The sequence below is a fragment of the Antechinus flavipes genome, chromosome 2, assembly GCF_016432865.1.
Source record: "Antechinus flavipes isolate AdamAnt ecotype Samford, QLD, Australia chromosome 2, AdamAnt_v2, whole genome shotgun sequence".
In the NCBI taxonomy this organism is placed as follows: domain Eukaryota; kingdom Metazoa; phylum Chordata; class Mammalia; order Dasyuromorphia; family Dasyuridae; genus Antechinus; species Antechinus flavipes.
Genome location: NC_067399.1, coordinates 153,586,203 through 153,605,494, shown reverse-complemented (window position 1 = coordinate 153,605,494; position 19,292 = coordinate 153,586,203). Strand labels below are relative to the sequence as shown.

General features: G+C 36.6%; 1 protein-coding gene across 1 annotated transcript; it reads left to right on the top strand.

The window, feature by feature from the left end:
* Positions 1-3,036: 3,036 nt before the first annotated feature.
* Positions 3,037-15,933, top strand: LOC127552411 (cystatin-like). The gene is made up of 3 exons (XM_051982947.1): positions 3,037-3,392; positions 14,947-15,063; positions 15,600-15,933. The coding sequence occupies exons 1-3, from the start codon at positions 3,174-3,176 to the stop codon at positions 15,681-15,683; spliced, it is 420 nt and encodes a 139-aa protein (XP_051838907.1). The 5' UTR covers positions 3,037-3,173; the 3' UTR covers positions 15,684-15,933.
* The last annotated feature ends 3,359 nt before the right edge of the window (positions 15,934-19,292 follow it).

The window sequence follows — 19,292 nt, the reverse complement described above, 5'->3', positions numbered from 1 at the left end:
GCTGTGATAGATACCTGAATTGAATTCAACAAACATTAAATACCAACTATCTCTAGAATACTCTTTTAGGTGCTGAGGATAGGACAAGAACCAAATAATCCCTTAAGAAAGTTATAGTCTATTTGATAATACAATTAAATATAATGAACTAATAGTTCTTAGCTTCTAAATCCATACTATTATCCTCATTAATTAAATTCTTATCTAGTTTTCCTAGGCTACAATGTCTTCCTAGAAACCCAATCTCTCTTAAATACTGGATTTTCTGCTCATGAATTCCCTTGTGTACTCTTCAAAGCTATTTGTGACACCTGAGAGTATCCCATAATTTCTAAGGAAGAGTATAAATGCAACTGGTCAGTGTAGCAGACGGTCAAAGGGTAATTCTATTTTTCCTTCATGGGCAAAATAGAAAAAAAGTAGAAAATGTCACTAGACCAGAAAACAAATCTTTTAAGAAATGTGAAACATTCTTTAAGGGAACAAGTTTAAATTATTCCATGCTTTCAGGATGTTAGTCATTTTTTGGTTCATCAGTGTTTCTAAAAGTGTACATGACAGAGATAAGGGAAGCAGTCTTTGTTGCCAGTGTACTTGTTGTTCTCAGAGAATAGATGCAATTCCCTATCTGGTTTCCTGTCTTGGTCCCTTATTCTTCCCTGGGGTTTGGCATCTGGCCTTGGCCTCAGAGACAGCAGGATGTAGTGGGTAGATGATTGGATGTGGGGTCAGGAAAACCTAGGTTTGAATTTTATCTCAGATACTTGCTAGCTGGGTGATCCTTGGCAAGTCATGTCACTTTTTTGAGTTCAGTTTCCTCACAGTACAACAAGAATCATATTACTTACACCATAGATTTGTTAAAAGGCTCAAATGAGATAATACATATAAAGTCCCTTGCAAACCTTGAAGGGTATGAAAATGTATATTATCATTATTACTGGTATTGTCCATATAGTTCTCAGCTCAGTCCTAGACAAAGTTATTTAACTTCTCAAACTGCTGATCAGAACTAGGGCTTTAGCTAGGGGTGATTTGTCAATTGGTCACTATAAATCAGAGATAGTTAGGGGAGGGACAGCAAAGAAAGGCAGTCTTCTTCACAGGGAAATCATCCAAATCATTCATTGACAGAAAAATGAACATCATCGTAGTCTCAGGATCTTGGGGGAAGGCATTTGAGGCGATGAGATAGTTTAGAATCAAGGACATATATAGATTCCAATTTTGTCTCCTTTCCTCTGATGCACTGCCTTATAGTTTAAGGATCAGAACCTAAAAAGGACCTCAAGGGTGAATGAATTCAGCTTCCTTAATTTATAGATGAGGAAGCTAAATTTTAGAGAGGTGACACATGGTCTGCCCAACATCACAAAGCTAGTAAATATTTGAAGTGGTGTTCAAACCTGGGTCTTCTTAATTATAAGTCTAACACTTTTCCTACCGTGCCACTCTGTGCTCTTTCAAACTATTATTCCACTCTAATAAGTACTAACAAGGATGAGCTGGTAGCTCAGTGGCTTGAGTGCTGGCCATGGTGTCGAGAGCATCTAAATTCAAATATTAGATCTGTCACTATTTATTTGGGTGATCCTAGACAGGTCACTTTACCTCTGTCTGTTTTAAGTTTCTTACTATAAAATAGGCATAATAATAGTACTTACTTATAGATGATATTTCTAAAAGTGCTTGGCACTTAAAGTTAGAAGTGGAGACAGACTGGTAAGTTCTTAGAACTGTCAGGAAGATATTGCTTGGTAACTCTCATTGAAATAATATTTAATTGTTGAAGAAAGTCCTGTACTTCTTGTTAAAGGGCCTGGACTCAAATTTTAACTTAGCTATACGAATTTGAACATTTGAATATTATTTATTTATTGTAAATTATTGATTGACTTAATGACAGTTGGTAAAGAATTTATCTTATTGCTCCCTGTCTTCTGCAGGACTGGACATATTTTACAAGGAAGCACTTTGTAGAGTATGGTCTTTGCTATTTCAGTACTTCCAAGCTCATGGTTCTTCTTTTCCTTCTCTCATGACACTGGGCTAAGTGATAGAAATTAAATATCCATTAGAATCCCATTAAGGCAGAAACTGAGAGTATTGATGCAGGAACCAATCCTGAAAAAAAGTTTGAGGTCCCCCTGTAGCATGGTGTCATGGACAGGAGCACTGATCTTTTACTTAAGATGTCCTGGGTTTACATTCTGCTGCAAACACTAGATCTGTAACTATTACAAATTTGTTGTTGTTCAGTCATATCTGGTTTTTCATGATCCTATCTGGAGTTGGCTTGGCAAAGATACTGGAAGAGTTTGCCATTTTTTTCTCATTTTACAGATGAAGAAATTGAGACAAACAGGTTTAAATGATGTGCTCAAGGTCACACAGCTAAGTGTTTAAGGCCATAATTGAACTCTAATCTTTCTGACTCCAGGTCATTTGCTCTTTTTATTTCACCACCTAGCTGCCTCTATCACAAGTTACTCAGACTTTAAAAATCCCAGTTGCCTCATCTGCTAATTGAGGAGATTAGATCTGATGGCCCCAAAGGTCCTTTCCAGCTCCAAGCAGATTCTAATATCCTATAAGAACCTAAGAATTAGAGTTATCCCAAAACAGAATGGGCTTCCCTAGGTGAATAGTGGTCATTAAGACAATTGGTTAACCTTTTTTTTTTTTTTTTTTTAAAGATGTAGAGGGGATTCTTGTTTAGGCATAACGTGAATCAGATGTTCTCTGAGGACCCTTCTCATTGAGATTTGGTGACTCTTTTGGGGAGGAAAAATGTGCTAGTTTGGAAAGATAAGCTAGACTCACCAAAAAAACTCAGCACTTTTACTTGCTCCAAGTTTGTTGGAGAGAAAGAATGTAAGTTTTTTGAGATCAGGGATTGTTTCTTTCTTTACATTGTATCCTCAGTCCTTCTGTTTTGGTTTGGTTTTGGAAAGGAGGCCAAAAGAGAGAGAGAGAGAGAGAGAGAGAGAGAGAGAGAGAGAGAGAGAGAGAGAGAGAGAGAGAGAGAGAGAGAAGGGAGGAGAAGGAAGGAGGAGGAACTCATACAAAAGATAAAACATTTTAATAGAACTTACCAGAAACTAGTATTTGGGAGAAGTTTACAGAAACATCATCTACCAAACCATTATTGTTACCCTCCACGGCAAGAACCAATGGAGTGGCTCTTACACATCCCGCTGTTCCTGCTAACAGCCCTTTCTTTGGTGATACAGACTCAGGAGAATCAGGAGGCATGGAGAAAATTCATTGATATTGAACAGGACCATGCATTTTTCCCACAGACCCTTCAGTTTTCCATAAAGCAGTACAACAAGAACAGCAATGACAAGTATTTCTACCAGATGACCCAGCTGATTCGAGCCCAGGAACAGGTCAGTCTTATTCTCTGTTTCCCCGGCATTGCCATCTTTCTAGGAAATAAGGAAACTTTTTTGCTGTTAAAAGTGACCCACTCAGAAAGGTCCTTCTTCAACTAAAAAGAAATTATTAGATATTTCTGAGAAAAGGGCAAAAGAAAAGTTGATTTCATCAGATGTTTATTCAGGAATAGAAAATGTTATTAAAGAAAGGTAACATACATTTAAAAAAAAATACTCCAAATTTACATTAGTAGGAGAGCAAATGTTAAATGGAGAAAAGGAAGAAATCCTGAATGAATGAGATAGAAATAAAAAACCAGACAGAGGACAAAGGAAAAGAGTTGTTCTAAGAAGTATTTAATGGTGTTCATGAAGTGAGCTTTAGTGACACAGCTCACTCTTTTATACCCAGTTATCCACTTAAGCTTTTTCAATTTTCAAAATTCCATAGATTCATAGACTAGAAGAGACTTTCTAGAACCAGAAGAGACTTCACAGGTCAATTAGGTCAATCTTCTCATTTTACAGAGAAGGAAACCAAGATCAGAGAGGTAAAGTGATTTGGTTGAATTATACAGCTAATAAATTATGTAGCCTCTTAATCAGTGGCCTTTCCTCTCCTTCCACTTTTTCTATTTTCAGATTATTTGCAGTTCCACTAAGAGGCTAGTTGAATGATCAGTTCCTTTTTTCAGTCCTTCTACTTTTCTTAATTCGCAATCTTTTAGCGGTCCTCTTGAAATGGGATGATCAAGTTTTGAAGGGGTGGGGAGGGGGAAAGAGTCAAGAGGCAGAAAATTGTTCTATTGATTGCAATGAGTAGCCAAAGCAATATTACCATGAAAGGCAAAGTTGTGAGCCAGCCTGGGTTTATTATTAATCAGAAACACCAAAAAAAGTTAGGAGGTTGAGAAAAATCCTGAATGAGTTTTCTGGTCCTCTGTATTCTTTTGAACCACCACTACTATCATTAATTTTTGTCTTTCCTCCTTCCTTTAACCCCATCTCTCCATATCACTCTCTACTATAGGTTATAGAGGGCCACAGACAGTGAGGGAACTCTGGGTAAGGTATAAGACCCTTCATCCCAGAGAGAACCTGTTAACAATATCTGGTGCGACTCCCCATCTCCCCTAAAGGCTCTGGGCCTTCCTGAGAAGTCAGGGGGCAGTGACAACCTGTGTTGTGATTGAAGCAGAGTGATACCAGCTGGCAAACTCTGTAGAATAGCAAGTTGTTTATGTAGTCCCTCATGTGCAGTATATACTTGGTGCATGCACAGTGTTGTTTTGCTACATAAGGATATTAAAGAATAAAAAAGAGAAATAACAGGGAATAAACGGACTCCATTTTTCCACCATCCTCAAGAGTCTTGCTTCATCACTTCTCCACTAAGATGGTATATTTTAATCACCCTAATGTGGGGACTCTAGAAAGCAGGATACAATAGGTTTGCTGCTTCTGCTGTGGTGAGAGGATAACTTAAAACTAGATTCCATTTGGTATTATAATCCCATTCATATGCCACAATTTGCTTAGCCCCAATTGATTGGCATCCATTTGGTGTCCATTTTTTTGCTTTCACAAAAAGTACTGCTATAAATATTATGGGGGCTTTACTTCTTATTAATGTTTTCCAGGATGATTTCTTAATGAGTTTCAGGAATTCATGTTATATATCTATATCTATCTATACATATATATGTATGTGTGCATGTAAAATGTTGATAAGAATATTTCTATGGAATTGGTTTTCTTTATTATCCTATATACATGTGTGTATATATTTTAAATTTATTTATTATAGAACAGCTAGGTGATACAACAGGTGGAGGTTGAGTCAGGAAAACTCATCTTTCTAATTTCAAATCTGGCCTTAGACACTTAATTTGTTGTGTGACCCTGGGCAATTCACTTTACCCTATTTGCCTCTTTATCTGTTTATATAAAATGAGTACAAGAAAGAAATGGCAAGTCATTTTGGTATCTTTGCCAAGAAAACTTCAAATTGGTGTTACAACGAGTCAGACAAGACTGAACAACATTTTTATTTTGTGCATTTAAAAACATGACTCTGACAAGGGGTCTATAGGCTCTATTAGGCTGCCAAAGGGATCCAATATACAAAGCACCTAAAAGACACCTGTGATAGAGCAAGCTAATAAACTCTGCCAGTTTCTATGTCTATAAATTATAGATCATTATAGTTGGATCACGACTAGGTTCTAAAGTCCTAAACCAACTAACTTTAGTTACCAAACCAATTAGACATTAGTAAAGTCTAAAGCCAACATCCATTCCTGTTACTCTGCCCAGATTTCAGGTCTTTTCTGGATTTTTAAGTACAAAACAAGTCTCTAGAAAGAATATTTTGGGGGAGTTGGATATATATATATATACATACATATATATATATATATATATATCTTAACCACTTGGGATCATTTTAGGAAGTGCAAATCTTTCTTTTCCTTCATTTGGAACCTAATGAGTCTGTATATCAGATGGGAATATTTAGGGGCCTATTGATTGATGTCTGCACATCTACCAAAAGTGTTATCAGAGAGCAGAATGAATATTTTCCCATTTGAAGGAGCAGGTTATATAAAACTACAGATCTTAGTTGTTTTATGAATTCTCATATCTATGAGAATATATTGAGTCCATAGTGATACCTTGTAATTCTCAGCCTTTAACTGGTGTTATTCTGTTCTTCCTATTAAATCAAAATCACAGAGAAGTGCCATGTCTGAAGCCAAATATCAGGGCACTATTCAAGTCACATTATTTTTGTTTTTGTTGTTGTTTGTTTGTCAGATGTCAAGGCTCTGCCTGCTGAATGTGGTTCTCAATATGTTCCCTTCCTGGATATGTAATGGTAGTGAGTTGAGATTGGTTGATGGGAGATGGTATAAATGCAGTATTTCTCAAATTATGTTGCAAAGAACTTTGTAATCCCATATTTTTATTTTAATGATTCTTTTTAAAAATAAATTATTTACTTAGCATTTTATTAATTTTAGAGGACTTAGTCAAAGTTTTGTTTAAATTGAAGGATTCTATCATATAGAAAAGTTTTAGACCTATTAGTACAGTGGCTAGATCATTAGTTGTAGTATCAGGAAGACAGGTTCAAATCTCTCCTCTGAAACTGTATAACCCCAGTAAGTCACTTTGTATTTCTGTGTCTCAATTTCTTGGACTTGGTTGCTAAGATCTCAGAACTGTATAATTATTATAGATTATAATAGCCCTGAAAGAATGTTAAACTGAGATGTTAGAATTTTCTCATGTTTATCAATGAAGACAAAGGTATAGTACCTAACCCTAACAATGCTAGGAATGAGTTACTAAAGGCTAAAGTATATTAAAAGTATATAAAGTATATTTATTATTGTCATTGCACAGGGAAAGAAACTGATGAAAGGAGCTTAGTAATTTGCTCAAAATGTCAGAGGCTAGGTTTGAACTTGGGGCTTTTTAGTTCCAGATCCAAACTCTACACTTTGTTTCTCTTTATTGATCATCTTTTGACTTCTATGATATTGTTTTCTTTTTGGTTCACCTTTTATGTTCCTGGACTATGACTATTTCATTTTCTTCTTCCCATTGTCTAAAATGTGGGGGTCTCTTAAGACTTCCTTTCTTCTCTTACATTCTTTTTTTCTTGGTAATCTTATTCATTACAAATGAATGAACATTCCAAATCTACAATTTCAGTTATTATTTCCATGCCAATGACTCCCCAAATCTATACATCCAAGCCTGAAACTCTTCCGAGTTCCAATCCAATATTTTCAACTGCTACACAATACACCTGCCAATGCTGTAAACTAAATACATCTAAAACTGAATTCTATTCTTTCTCCCTTCTCCTTCCCCTTATTTCTATAGATGGTACTATCAACTTCCTAGTTACCCAGGTTCAAAACTTCAGAATGGGAAGAGAACAAGCATTTTTAAGTGCTTACTATGTTCCAGGAACTGTGCTTAGAGTTTTGTAAATATGTCATTTGTGCATTTTTGACATTTTTAAGCAAATAGCAAGTTCTGTTGATTCACCTACTCAGTAGTTTTTACCTCTTTCCTTTTCTTTCCACATAAATTTCCACCATCCTACTTGAGGTAATCATAGGCCTTTTATCTGCAATATTTTAATAATGTCATAACTAGTTTCCATTTTTCCCAGTCTTCTCCCCTCTCTCCATTGTTTACACAGCTGCCAAAATAATCTTCTTAATATCTGACATTGGTGAAAACATTTACAGTGGAGAAGAGAAAATTTAGAAGGGAAAATAATAATTGTCTTCATTTATTTGACCCTGGGGGCAGAACCAGAAACAAGATGGAAATTGAAAAAAAAAATTAAGTCTTGGTGTTAGGGAAAAAATCTTTCAAGTGATAAAAGCTTTTTCAAAGTAGAATACACAGAGGTGTTGAGTTCTCTTTCCTTGGAGGCCTTCAAGCCCAGACTGGATGTTTACTTGTTAAGTGTGTCATAGGGAACCTTCTGGTCATGATTGAATTATTCTAGATAGCCAATGGGGCCCCTTCCAACTCTCAAATCCTGTGATTCTGTGAAATAAACAGCTATTTAACTTGGTGTTTTAAATCTTCCATAATCTTGCTTCAGTATTTCTCTCCCTCATTCCTTCAACCAATTCCTCCTTCAGGCATAAGACATTCCAAGAAAATTACTCCTGGTCTTTCTTATCTTAAATTCTCTTGCCCTCATGCTTTCACACAGACTGACTCTTACTCACGGAATGCATATATTTATTATTTATATCCTTCAGAATATTTGAAGGAACTCTAAGCACAGTTCCTGGAACACAGTAAGCACTTAAAAATGCTTGTTCTCTTCCAATTCTGAAATTTTGAACTTGGGTAACTAGGAAGTTGGTAGTATTATCTATAGAAATAAGGGAAAGGAGAAGGGAGAAAGAATAGAATTCAGTTTTAGATGTATTTAGTTTACAGCATTGGCAGGTGTATTGTGTAGCAGTTGAAAATATTGGATTGGAACTCGGAAGAGTTTCAGGCTTGGATGTATAGATATGGGGAGTCATTGGCATGGAAATAATAACTGAAATTATAGATTTGGAATGTTCATTCATTCAAAGCTCAGATCTAAGGTCACTTTTTTCATGAAGTCTTCCCCAACTTTTTCATGTGATTTATATCTTACCTTTTACCTTATTTTATACTGTCATATGCACAGAGAAGCATAGAGCTGATTCAAACTAAGCCGACTTAAATTTTTAGCTCCTGAGAAATCAACAAATACCTTCAGTCAGGGCTTGATCTATTGTAATGATGGGGTTTAGTGGCAGAGAGTGTTGGGAATCCCCTTTGGGTCAGCGCGGATCCTTTGTGAAATAATTCACAAACCTGAAAAGTTTAAGTGGCAAAAATGGAAGTTTATTGTTGACACTACAGGAGTCAGCTTTGCTAGGAAGACTGACTTCCCAGTGACAAAGTCCTGGCAGAGAAATAAATGGTGTAGAGAAATCCTGGCAAAGAGATAAAGAGGGATTAATTTTGAGAAAAGAATATCTTCATAACGGGCAGGAGCCCCGGTAGGCAGCTGAGCCAAAGGGAGAGAAGTCTTTTACCGTGTTTCCCCGATAATAAGACACTGTCTTATTATTTTGTTGGACAGAAAAACACCAAAGGGCTTATTTTCAGGGGAGGGCTTATTTTAATGAACATTGACAGCAATTTTAATAAACAGGTAAATGTGAACAAAAAATAGTACCTTTATTCAATAATGATCATGTCATCTTCTTCAACAACATCGTCATAAGTGTCCATACCCTGAATTCTGTCCTGGATGTCTTGCTCCTTTATTTCCTTCAGAAGAAGTGGACCCAATCTGTCATGTCCAGCAATGTAGCTCTCTTTAAATGAACATGTCTTGTCCAGGTAACCTGCTCGTAGTGCCTTGGCGACACAGCTGTCAGTAATTTTATCCTATGACTTCTTCACCCAAGTCACAACTTCTTGCTTCACAAAGTTTCCACGCTGATTTCTTTCCATTCTATTTTCAATGTAGTCATTGACTTCCATGCTCAAATGGTCCTTGAATGGCTTGTTTATTGCAATATCAAGGGTCTGGAGATAGGCAGTCATTCCTGCAGGAATCATTACTTGATCTGTTCTTCTCTCTGCAAGGAAGTTCTTCATTTCTTTAGCTCGGTGAGTGCTGGCTGAATCCCAGATTATCAGACCTTTTGGTTACCTCGCATAACAAGTGGCAGCATTAAATCAACCCACTTTCTTATAAGGGCTTGTGTACACCAGGCTTTTTAGGTTTCAAGAACATAAATGCCTGATACACATTCAATCTTATCTTTCTTGCCCTAACTGATGATTAGAGGTGTGGCTTTCTTTCCATCCAAACGAATTGCCAAAACACAGGAGACCCATGCACTTTCATAGCCAGTGGTGGAAATGTAGATTGACGTTGCACCCCTGTGATGAATTGTTGTTTGAGATCCTTGTCCCCTAAACACTGCAGTTTCATCCATAGCAATCATATTGCAGGTTTGGTACTTGGAAATGTCGATCCAATCAATAAAGGACTTGAATGCAAGTGCACATTTAATAATTTCAGCATCTTCCAGCTTAAACAGTGTTGTTGATCTTCTTAGGGACAGTTTATACCATTGAAGGAAACCGTCCAACCAGTGTTGTGATGCTTTGAATCCTTCTGAGACCATTTCAAACTCTGGTGCCATTGAAAGGGCAAATGCTTGAATATCAGCCCTGAGCACAACCAAGGCCTTTGCTCTCCTGTCAGCAATCCATTCACCAATGAGGATGTCCAAGTCAGGATATAAGGGTTGCCGACCTGATCCAGACCTGCGCTTTTTCCCTTTTCCCTCATCCGCTGTTGATTGAGGTTATTATAATCTGCTCTCCATTTTCTGACCATTCGAAGATCCAAAGTTTTTCTTTACAGAAAACTGCAAGATTCTTGCCATGTGACTCCTCTACAATTGCTTTCTTGTACTCAACAGTATAGCTCTTCCTTTTTGTACTCATGTCTGGGGGTCAAAACAGACAGAATAATAAAATTATGACCATCAGTCCTTCTTTTCACTCCATCATGCCCCTCAATAATGTTTTAACCCCATCATGCTCCCTGAGTGTTCCTTCTATCCTCCATCATGCCCCCTGAGTTCTTCTTTTATCCTCCATCATGCCCCTTTTATCCTCCATCATGCCCCCTCACTCCCGCTTACATACCGGGTTTTTATGTTGTCCTGCCTCAGCTCTCCTCCGCGGCACTGCTCTCAATGGCACCAGCAAGCAAATCACGGGGGAAGAACAGGATGACACACTCACTGCTGCAGCTCTGATTGGATGCAGCTCGGAGTGCAGCTTGTGTTTCACCCGCGGGGGGGAGGGGGGAGGGAAGGGGAAGGGGACGGTGCATACAGAGGGTACCGTAATGTAGCGTGTAGCGCAGGGGATCACCTTCACTACAGCAGCAATCTCAATAGGGCTTATTTTCGGGGGAGGGCTTATTTTAGAGGAATCTTACACAGTAAGTGGAGGGCTTATTTTCAGGATAGTCTTATTATTGGGGAAACATGGTAGCATGGCATGGTTCCTACTTCCGGCCTCTGCAAATTATTAGTTTAAATTATTCATGTTTGTATAAGGAATCTGAGATTGTTTGGACATGTATACTTATATTGGATTTAATTTATACTTTAACATACTTAACATGTATTGGTCAACCTGCCATCTGGGGGAGGAGATGGGGGGAAGGAGGGGAAAAATTGGAACAAAAGGTTTGGCAATTGTCAATGCTATAAAATTACCCATGCATATAACTTGTAAATAAAAAGCTATTTAAAAAATAAAAATTACCACTAGTCTACAGGGGAAAGTAGATTCTATTACAGAGACTACATGCAAGAACTTGAAGGTCATCCTGTGCTTTTGGCACAAGTCATTACATTGTAATGCCAGAGAAACTGAGAAGATAGAGATTAGAAATCAATTTAATAGTTTATTAAATGGAGAGATATACTGGGATCAAATGGATCTTGATTCCAGGGCGGGACGAGATTATCATCTCAAAGAATCCATCATTGAATGTGAAATGAACAGAACCAGGAGATCGTTATATATTTCAACAATGATACTGTATGAGAATGTATTCTGACAGAAGTGGATTTCTTCAACAAAGAGATCTAACTCAGTTTTAATTGATCAATAATGGACAGAAGCAGCTACACCCAAAGAAAGAACACTGGAAAATGAATGTAAACTGCTTGCATTTTTGTTTTTCTTCCCATATTATTTTTACCTTCTGAATCCAATTCTTCCTGTGCAACAAAAGAACTGTTCGGTTCTGCACACATATATTGTATCTAGGATATACTGTGACATATTTAACATGTATAGACTGCTTGCCATCTGGGGGCGGGGGTAGAAGAAGGGAGGGATAAAGTCAGAACAGAAGTGAGTGCAAGGGATAATGTTGTAAACAATTTTTTTTCAAAAAAAAAAAAAAAAAAAAGAATCCAGCATTGAGCATTAGACAGCAGACTCTTTTATAGGATAACAAGAACAATGACATAATGGGGGAGGTACCTGGATGGGGATAACCTAATGGGGGGAGGCACTGAGGATGACATAATGTAGGGAGGTACTTGAAGAGGTTACTGATATTCTAATGATGTCTAAAATGGATAAAGACCTTCATCCCATTAAACATTAAGAGGGAATAAGTATAGCCTAAAGTCTAAGATATAAGACCTTTATTCTTTCAAACATTAAGAGGGAATGGTTATAGCCTGAGGCACATAGAACAATGGGGAAACCAGGTCAGGACACAAAGGGGAACTGTGGCACAACATCAGTTGCTCCAGAGGCTAGGAATGAGGAAAGGGGGAACTTTCTTTAGAAAAAAACACAAAGGACAATTGTAGGATCATGTGATTGGTGCTAGTAGGGATCTTAGAGAAAGAATAGAATTTTACAGATGAGGAAACTAAGGCTCAGAGAAATTAAGGTGACTTGTCTAGGATTACACAGCTATTAAGATTAAAGGTTTAGGGCAGCTAGGTGCACAGTGGATAGAGCATAAACCCTGAATTCAGGAGGAGCTGAGTTTAAATCTGATCTCAGACACTTAACACTTCCTGGCTGTGTGACCCTGGCAAGTCACTCAACCCTAATTGCCTCAGGAAAAAGAAAAAGATTAAAGGTTTGAACTTTAAACTCACTCTCCTATTAACTGATCATAGGAGGGAAAGAAAAACAAATAATTGGGTTTACATTTTATTTAACAGAGAAAGGAGAGAAGGGGAAGGGGAAAATTAGAGAAGAGTAGGTTATGTAGATTAACCCTAAGTAATGCAAATTCTAAGAGTGCACAAAAATATTTGTAGCTCTATATGAGCTACAAAGAACAAGAATTTGAAGGATTGCCCATATATTGGGGAATATTAGGGTATTTAAATGTGATGAAATACCATTGTGCTGTAAGAAGTGATGAAAAAGATGGTTTCAAAGAAATATAGGAAGACTTGTATAAACTGATGCAGGATGAAGTAAAAAGAAACAGAACAATTTGTGCAGTAACAACAATCTGATGAAGACAACTTTGAAAGTATAATATATATACTAATATATATTAATATAATGATCAATTAAGATTCCAGAGGACTACCTACTCATGCTAATTACCTACGGATAGATGAAATTAACTTCCTTCCCTTTCTTCCTCTCTCCCTCTTTGTCTCTCTCCTTCCCTCCCTCCCTCCCTACTTTCCACCCTCTTTCTTTCTTTCTCTCTTTTCCCTTTCTTTCTTCCTTCTTTATGTAGAAACTTATTTTGCTTACAAATTCATATTTGTAACAGGTATTTATTTGTCTCTTCTTCTCATTTGAGGGGAAGGATTTGAGGTAGGAAGATGAGAAGATGGATTTTTACTGACTGGAAAAGATATACGTATATATTGTTTCTATATTTCAAAATTTTTAATAATTATTTTTTTCAAATTTTGTGTAAAAACAATTTAAACATTTAATTTTTTAAAATTCCAAATTATTTTCCTCTCTTCCCCCCAGATGATAAGCAATTTGATATATGTTATATATATACACAAATATGCCAAGAAATTTGTCATAATTATAAAAGAAAACAGAACCAAAAAGAAAAAAATCAAAGAAGTGAAAAATAGATTGCTTCTATCAACATTTAGACTCCCTCAGTTCTTTCTCTAGAGATGGATAGCATTTTTCATCATGAATCCTTTTGAAATGTTTTGGATCATTGAAAAATACATATAATTAAAAAAAAAAATTTAAAGCTGCCTCTAAGCCCTTAACTTTTAACTGCTGTGGTTGTGGAAAAGTTAAATTTAAATTTAACATTTAAATTTCATAGGTCACTGGAAAGGATGACAGCTTTTCAGTCAATCTTAGAAATCAGGAGGTAGCCCTGGTCTCTTAAACCTAACTAGTGTAGTGCTAGTAGGTATATTCACATGACATGAAAAAATACCTCTTAGTTGATTTTAGACAATGGTCCATATGCTGTAACATCAGCTTGAGTGAGGAATTCCTCTGATCACTTGGTCACTTTACTAAAGAGCATGGAGTCCTTTTCTTTTCCCTGATTACTGCTTCTATAATCATGAGCTCCAGGAGGTTTTGGATATAGTTTGTGATCTCTCGAAGTAAAGGGTCCAATCATCTTGATTTTCCTTCCACTAGGAAAGTTCTTGGCTAATACACCTAAAGTACATGGATGTTAAATAATTATTGGTTGACTAAGAGATGAAGAACCTTGCTGAACCCAATAAATGACTTCCAAGGGATAATAGAACAGGGGAAACCTGTTCCAAATTGAGTAATCATGGAAAGAAGAGTATTGCTGAATCCTAATCTTCATTCCCTCTACCACTCCAACCCAGTCTTTTCCCAGAGATCTTAGCTATTCTATGGTCTTGGTGTCTTTAAAACTATATATTTATAGTTGGTGAGATTCATCAGAGAAAAGGAGAATTGGGTTGATTATAGTTTATTGTAAATCTTTTGTAGTTTTTTACTATCTTGGGGTAAAATAAAATTTCATTTCCAATGTATTATTTCCCTGAGTGCTTTCACAGGACTTTGTAACTCTTCTATAACTACAGGCCTTGTTGCTACTGTTGTTATTCAGTCATTTCAGCCATGTGACCCTATTTGGGGTTTTCTTGGCAAAGATACTGAAGTGGTTTGCCATTTCCTTCTCCAGCTCATTTTGCAGATGAAGAAACTGAGGAAAAATGCCCAACATCACATAATAAGTTTCTGAAGCTTTGTATTCAAATCTTCTTGTCCCCAGGACTGATGTGCTATCTACTACATCATTTAGCTGCCCCCTTGCAGACCTAAAAATTAAAAAAAAAAAATTGTGGCAAAAATGAAGGAGAAAAAAAGCAATTTTTGAAGACAATCCCAATCTAATTTATAACCCAGAGTTTGGCACATGGGGGTTTACAGATATAAAAAGAGAGAATAATGATGTGAACCCTGATTGTGTAATTATTCTTAACAGTTGTCAAGGGGATTTGAGTATCTCATAGATGTTGAACTCAGCAGAAGCATATGTACAAAAGACATAGAATTTGATCCAGTTAACTGTAGCCTTCAAGAGGACCCAGAACTGTATAAGGTAAGTAACTAAAATCTACTTTAAATAATGAACAATTCTTGGTCAGTCAATTGGAATTTATTAAGTATCTAGCATATAGTATGCTAGGTATTATGTAAATTATTTTGGTAGGAGAGTATTTTTAACTTGTGGCTTGGAAGGGGTCCTAGGTTCATTGGTATAACACTAGAAGGCATCTCAGAGGTCACCTAGCCCAATCTTTTTATTTCATAGTTGAGAAAATAACTTGCCCAGTATTAAGATACAAAGTCAGGATTTGAACTGAGGTCCTCTAACTCCAAACCTAGTGCTCTTCTTTTGAGCAAATTTAAAGAAACCTCAAGATCAGAACCTGCTTGAAATGAGGAAGGTCATTATTTGACAAACTCTCTAAAGCAACTGATGGCTTTCAAACCACATCCCTACCTGTGGAACCCACTGTGATGATGGGTTAAACCATCTAGGTAAAAGGTTGTCATGGAGTCATTCCACCCACTAAGGCAGATATCTTTATATTTGCTTTTTTCTTCTAAATTTTCTTTTTTTCTCTTTCTCAGGTAATCAACTGTACTTTTTTTGTTTTTGCTGTACCTTGGAATGGACAATATGAATTGAGAAGCAGTAACTGTACTGATGCTTAGCGAGGTTCCTGTGAGGAGCTACAGAGTCAGATTTCCCTTTGATCCAAACAAATTCCTTCAAAAAGGAAGGAGAATAGAAAATCTCTGTAAGCAAGCAGAAGGAAAAAGAAACACAAGCTCTTCCATGCACCTTTGGAATCACTAATTGACTCTGCTTTTTCTTTGTCTATGAGCTACTTTCTATGTATCTCCTAGTGATAAGAAAATCTTTAAATGAATCATAATAAAAGCAATAATAACTGATTATAAAGATATGAATACATAATTTTCAGATGAAGAAATTAAATCTATTTCTAGTCATATAAAAATGTTCTAAACACTATTGATTAGAGAAATTCAAATTAAGACCACTTTGAGGTACTAACTACTTCACATCTTTCAGATTAGCTAAAATAACAGGAAAAGGTAAAGATAAATGCTGGAGGGGATATGGGAAAATTGGAACACTAATGCATTGTTAGTGGAGTTGTGAACTGATCCAATCATTCTGAAGAGCAATTTGGAATTATACCCAAAGAGCTATCAAACTATGCATCCCTTTAATCCAGTAGTGTCCTTATTGGGTCTGTACCCCAAAAAGATCATAAAAGAGGGAAAAGGACCCACATGTACAAAAATGTTTGTAGCAGCTTTTTTGCTTCTCTCTCCCCTCCTCCTCTTCCTCCTCCACCCTCTCAATATATATATTGAGAGAAATAGAGAGGAAGAGAAGGGAGGGAGAGAGAGGGGGAAGAGAACTATGGAGACTGAATGCGGATAAAATAATGGACCACATACTTCATAAGTGCCTACAAATTCCCACTTGTAAGAAATTCACAAGAATTAATAATAGTGTTTATAAAAATATTTGATACTCCTGATGAGGTGTGAGAGTGGTGGACAAGAGATTCCCTAACAAAAATGGGATCCCCTCGGCCAGTGGCAGGCGTTGCAAAAAAAACCGTAAACCCCGATGAATACAGCTATAAGGTTAGTGGCAAAGAATGAGATTTATTTTCACTAAGAAGAAAGCTTGCTAAGAAGACAGCCTTCTTAGTGGGCAAGGTCCTGTTAGGAATATAGCAAAAGTGGGTTAACACTGTGAAGAAAATATCTTCAGCAGTGAGCAAGACCCTATTAGGACTTCTGCAAAGATTTGGGGTTCAGTCATCTTTTATTTAGCCTTCTGAGGCTTTTTCAGGATTTTCTCAGGCTTCCAAGCTGGGAGCAATTCAGGGTCTAATTTTCAACTCAATAGAGAATGGTCTTTATGCCCCCTGGACAAAATCTCCAATTGAATAAGACCACTTAACTTAAGGGTGTTGTCTGGGAAAGGTGTGGTTTTCCCAGGGAGAGCCGGAGTCCCTAATCACCCTTCCCCCACAGATTAAAGGGGACATAGTTTCAGATGCCCTCCCAAAGGTTAAAGGGGACACAATTTATATCACTCCCAACAACTCTGGAAGGTCATTGTTGATATTAAGCCCACTTTACAGATGAGGAAACTGAGTCAGGCATAGATTAAGTGACTTTCCTAGGGCCACATAACTGATATATTTCCAAAACAAGATTTGAACTCGGGTCTCTCCTAACTCCAGGTCCAGAATTCTATACACTTCACCTAGTTGTTTTAAATAGTAATCTTAGTTAGCCTTTCAGTCTTTGAAAGGGTATACAGTAGAAGGGAAGTAACATTTTGCAAAGTTAAGACATTTTTGCTTACTCCTCAAACTAGAAATTTCAAATTTTTGACCCTGCTATAACATCTCAGATAGGCATATTTAAGGATTCATAGAATTTCTTAATTGGAAAGTTCTTTGTGGCTATCCTAACCTGATACTCAAAACCATTTTAATTAAAATATACACCTAAATTAGTTACTAGACTCTGTTTGATGATCTTCCATGATAGAGAATTTATCATCACCAAAGGCATTGCCTTTTGGTTAGCTCTATTAGGTAGATTAAATTTAGGTCAAATACAAATTTTCCTCTTTGTGATTTCCCACTTCATTCTGTACTATAAGGCCAAAGAAAACTGATCTAATCCCTTTTTAACATGACAACCTTTTGGGTACTTCAATATAACCCATCATATTCTCCTTTAGTCTTCTGTTCTGCAAGGTAATCATCCTAGTTCCTTAATTAATCTTCATATGGCATAGACACAAGGCCCTTGACCATTTTGTTTGCATCCCTCTGGCTATTCTCCAAAATGCCTTTCATAAATTGTTATGTCCAGAGCTGAACAGAATATATTACTTAGATATGGCTTGATCAAGGCACATTTTATATAATAGAGTTATCACTTCCTTGTTCTTGAAAGCTAAATCTCTTCCATAACATGGCCCCAAATCACATTAGTATTTTTGGCTGCCGTATGAGATTTTGATTAAAATTGAATTTGCTAAAGGACACTTTTTCATTTTTTTTTCAGATAAACTTCTGTCTAACTATAATCTCTGTTTGTGAAGTTGACTTATTGAACTCAAAGTTTTAAAAAGTTAAAATAACTTTTTTATTGCTTTTACAGCTTCAAAAATCTCACTAACAATGATGGGATATGGAGGTGCACAAGTACTGAATCCCCAAAACATATTGGGATTCCAGGACTCTCCCTGTACAGACCAACCCAAAATATATATTAGGATTTTGGACTAGTGTTGTGAGGTGTCAAAAGAATTGTAGGTTTAGACCATCTCCAAATCAAGAGGCAAAGATTTTCTTAAGCTGCTGACAGTGGGTCAATTTTCAAAAGGAATTTTTATCTATTAATAAACAGAAAGATTTGGGTTAAGTTCTCTGACAGGACTTAACCTTAACAAGGGGGAAGCTATCATAAAGTGGGGCTAAATTTCTAGAGAACTTGCTACAGTAAAACAGCAGTTCATAATAAACCCACAAAGAAGTGGCAGACCAGTAAGTTTTTTTAAAGGAAAAAATAACCTCGGGGGTTGACATCTTAGATTAGCTTTCTAATTGTATTGGGTATCCATGGGGTCATGATAATTTTGTCAAAGCAAGGAATTCTAAGGAATTACAAAACAATTCTGTCAATGCCTTTTTCTGATTGCCTCAAAGAGTATAGCTATGGGAATTCAACTAAGTAGGGCCCCTGGCAGCAAAGATCCACTTAAATTCCACATACATTCAACAACAGCTTTCTATTGTCAATCTCCTCTCTATTCTGCCCTCTCTACTTTATTCATTCTATCATTTCTACTCTATGTACACTATAATATATATCAATATTAGTTTTTTGGTTGTTTTTCAACATCCCCTGACTATCTGCCTTGTTACTTGCCACCTCCTCTGCCTAGAATGTTTTCCCTTCTCCCATCCACCTACTGGCTTCCCTGGTTGCCTTTAAGATTCAGCTTAAATCATTGCCTTACAGATTAAAGCTTTTGTCCTTTTCTCTTTTTTAAGATGATAATTATTTTAATAATTTAATAATCTATTCTGATAGTATTGAGATTGGGAAGGGAACCCCAAAAGTTTGGGTTAACAGACCAGTGTCATGAGGTGTCTCAAAAGAATCTGCAGACTTGAAGCCATTTCATCAGTGTGAAAATTCACTGATAGCTCACACATACACACAGAAAAGAGGAGGAGTAAGGAGACACATTTA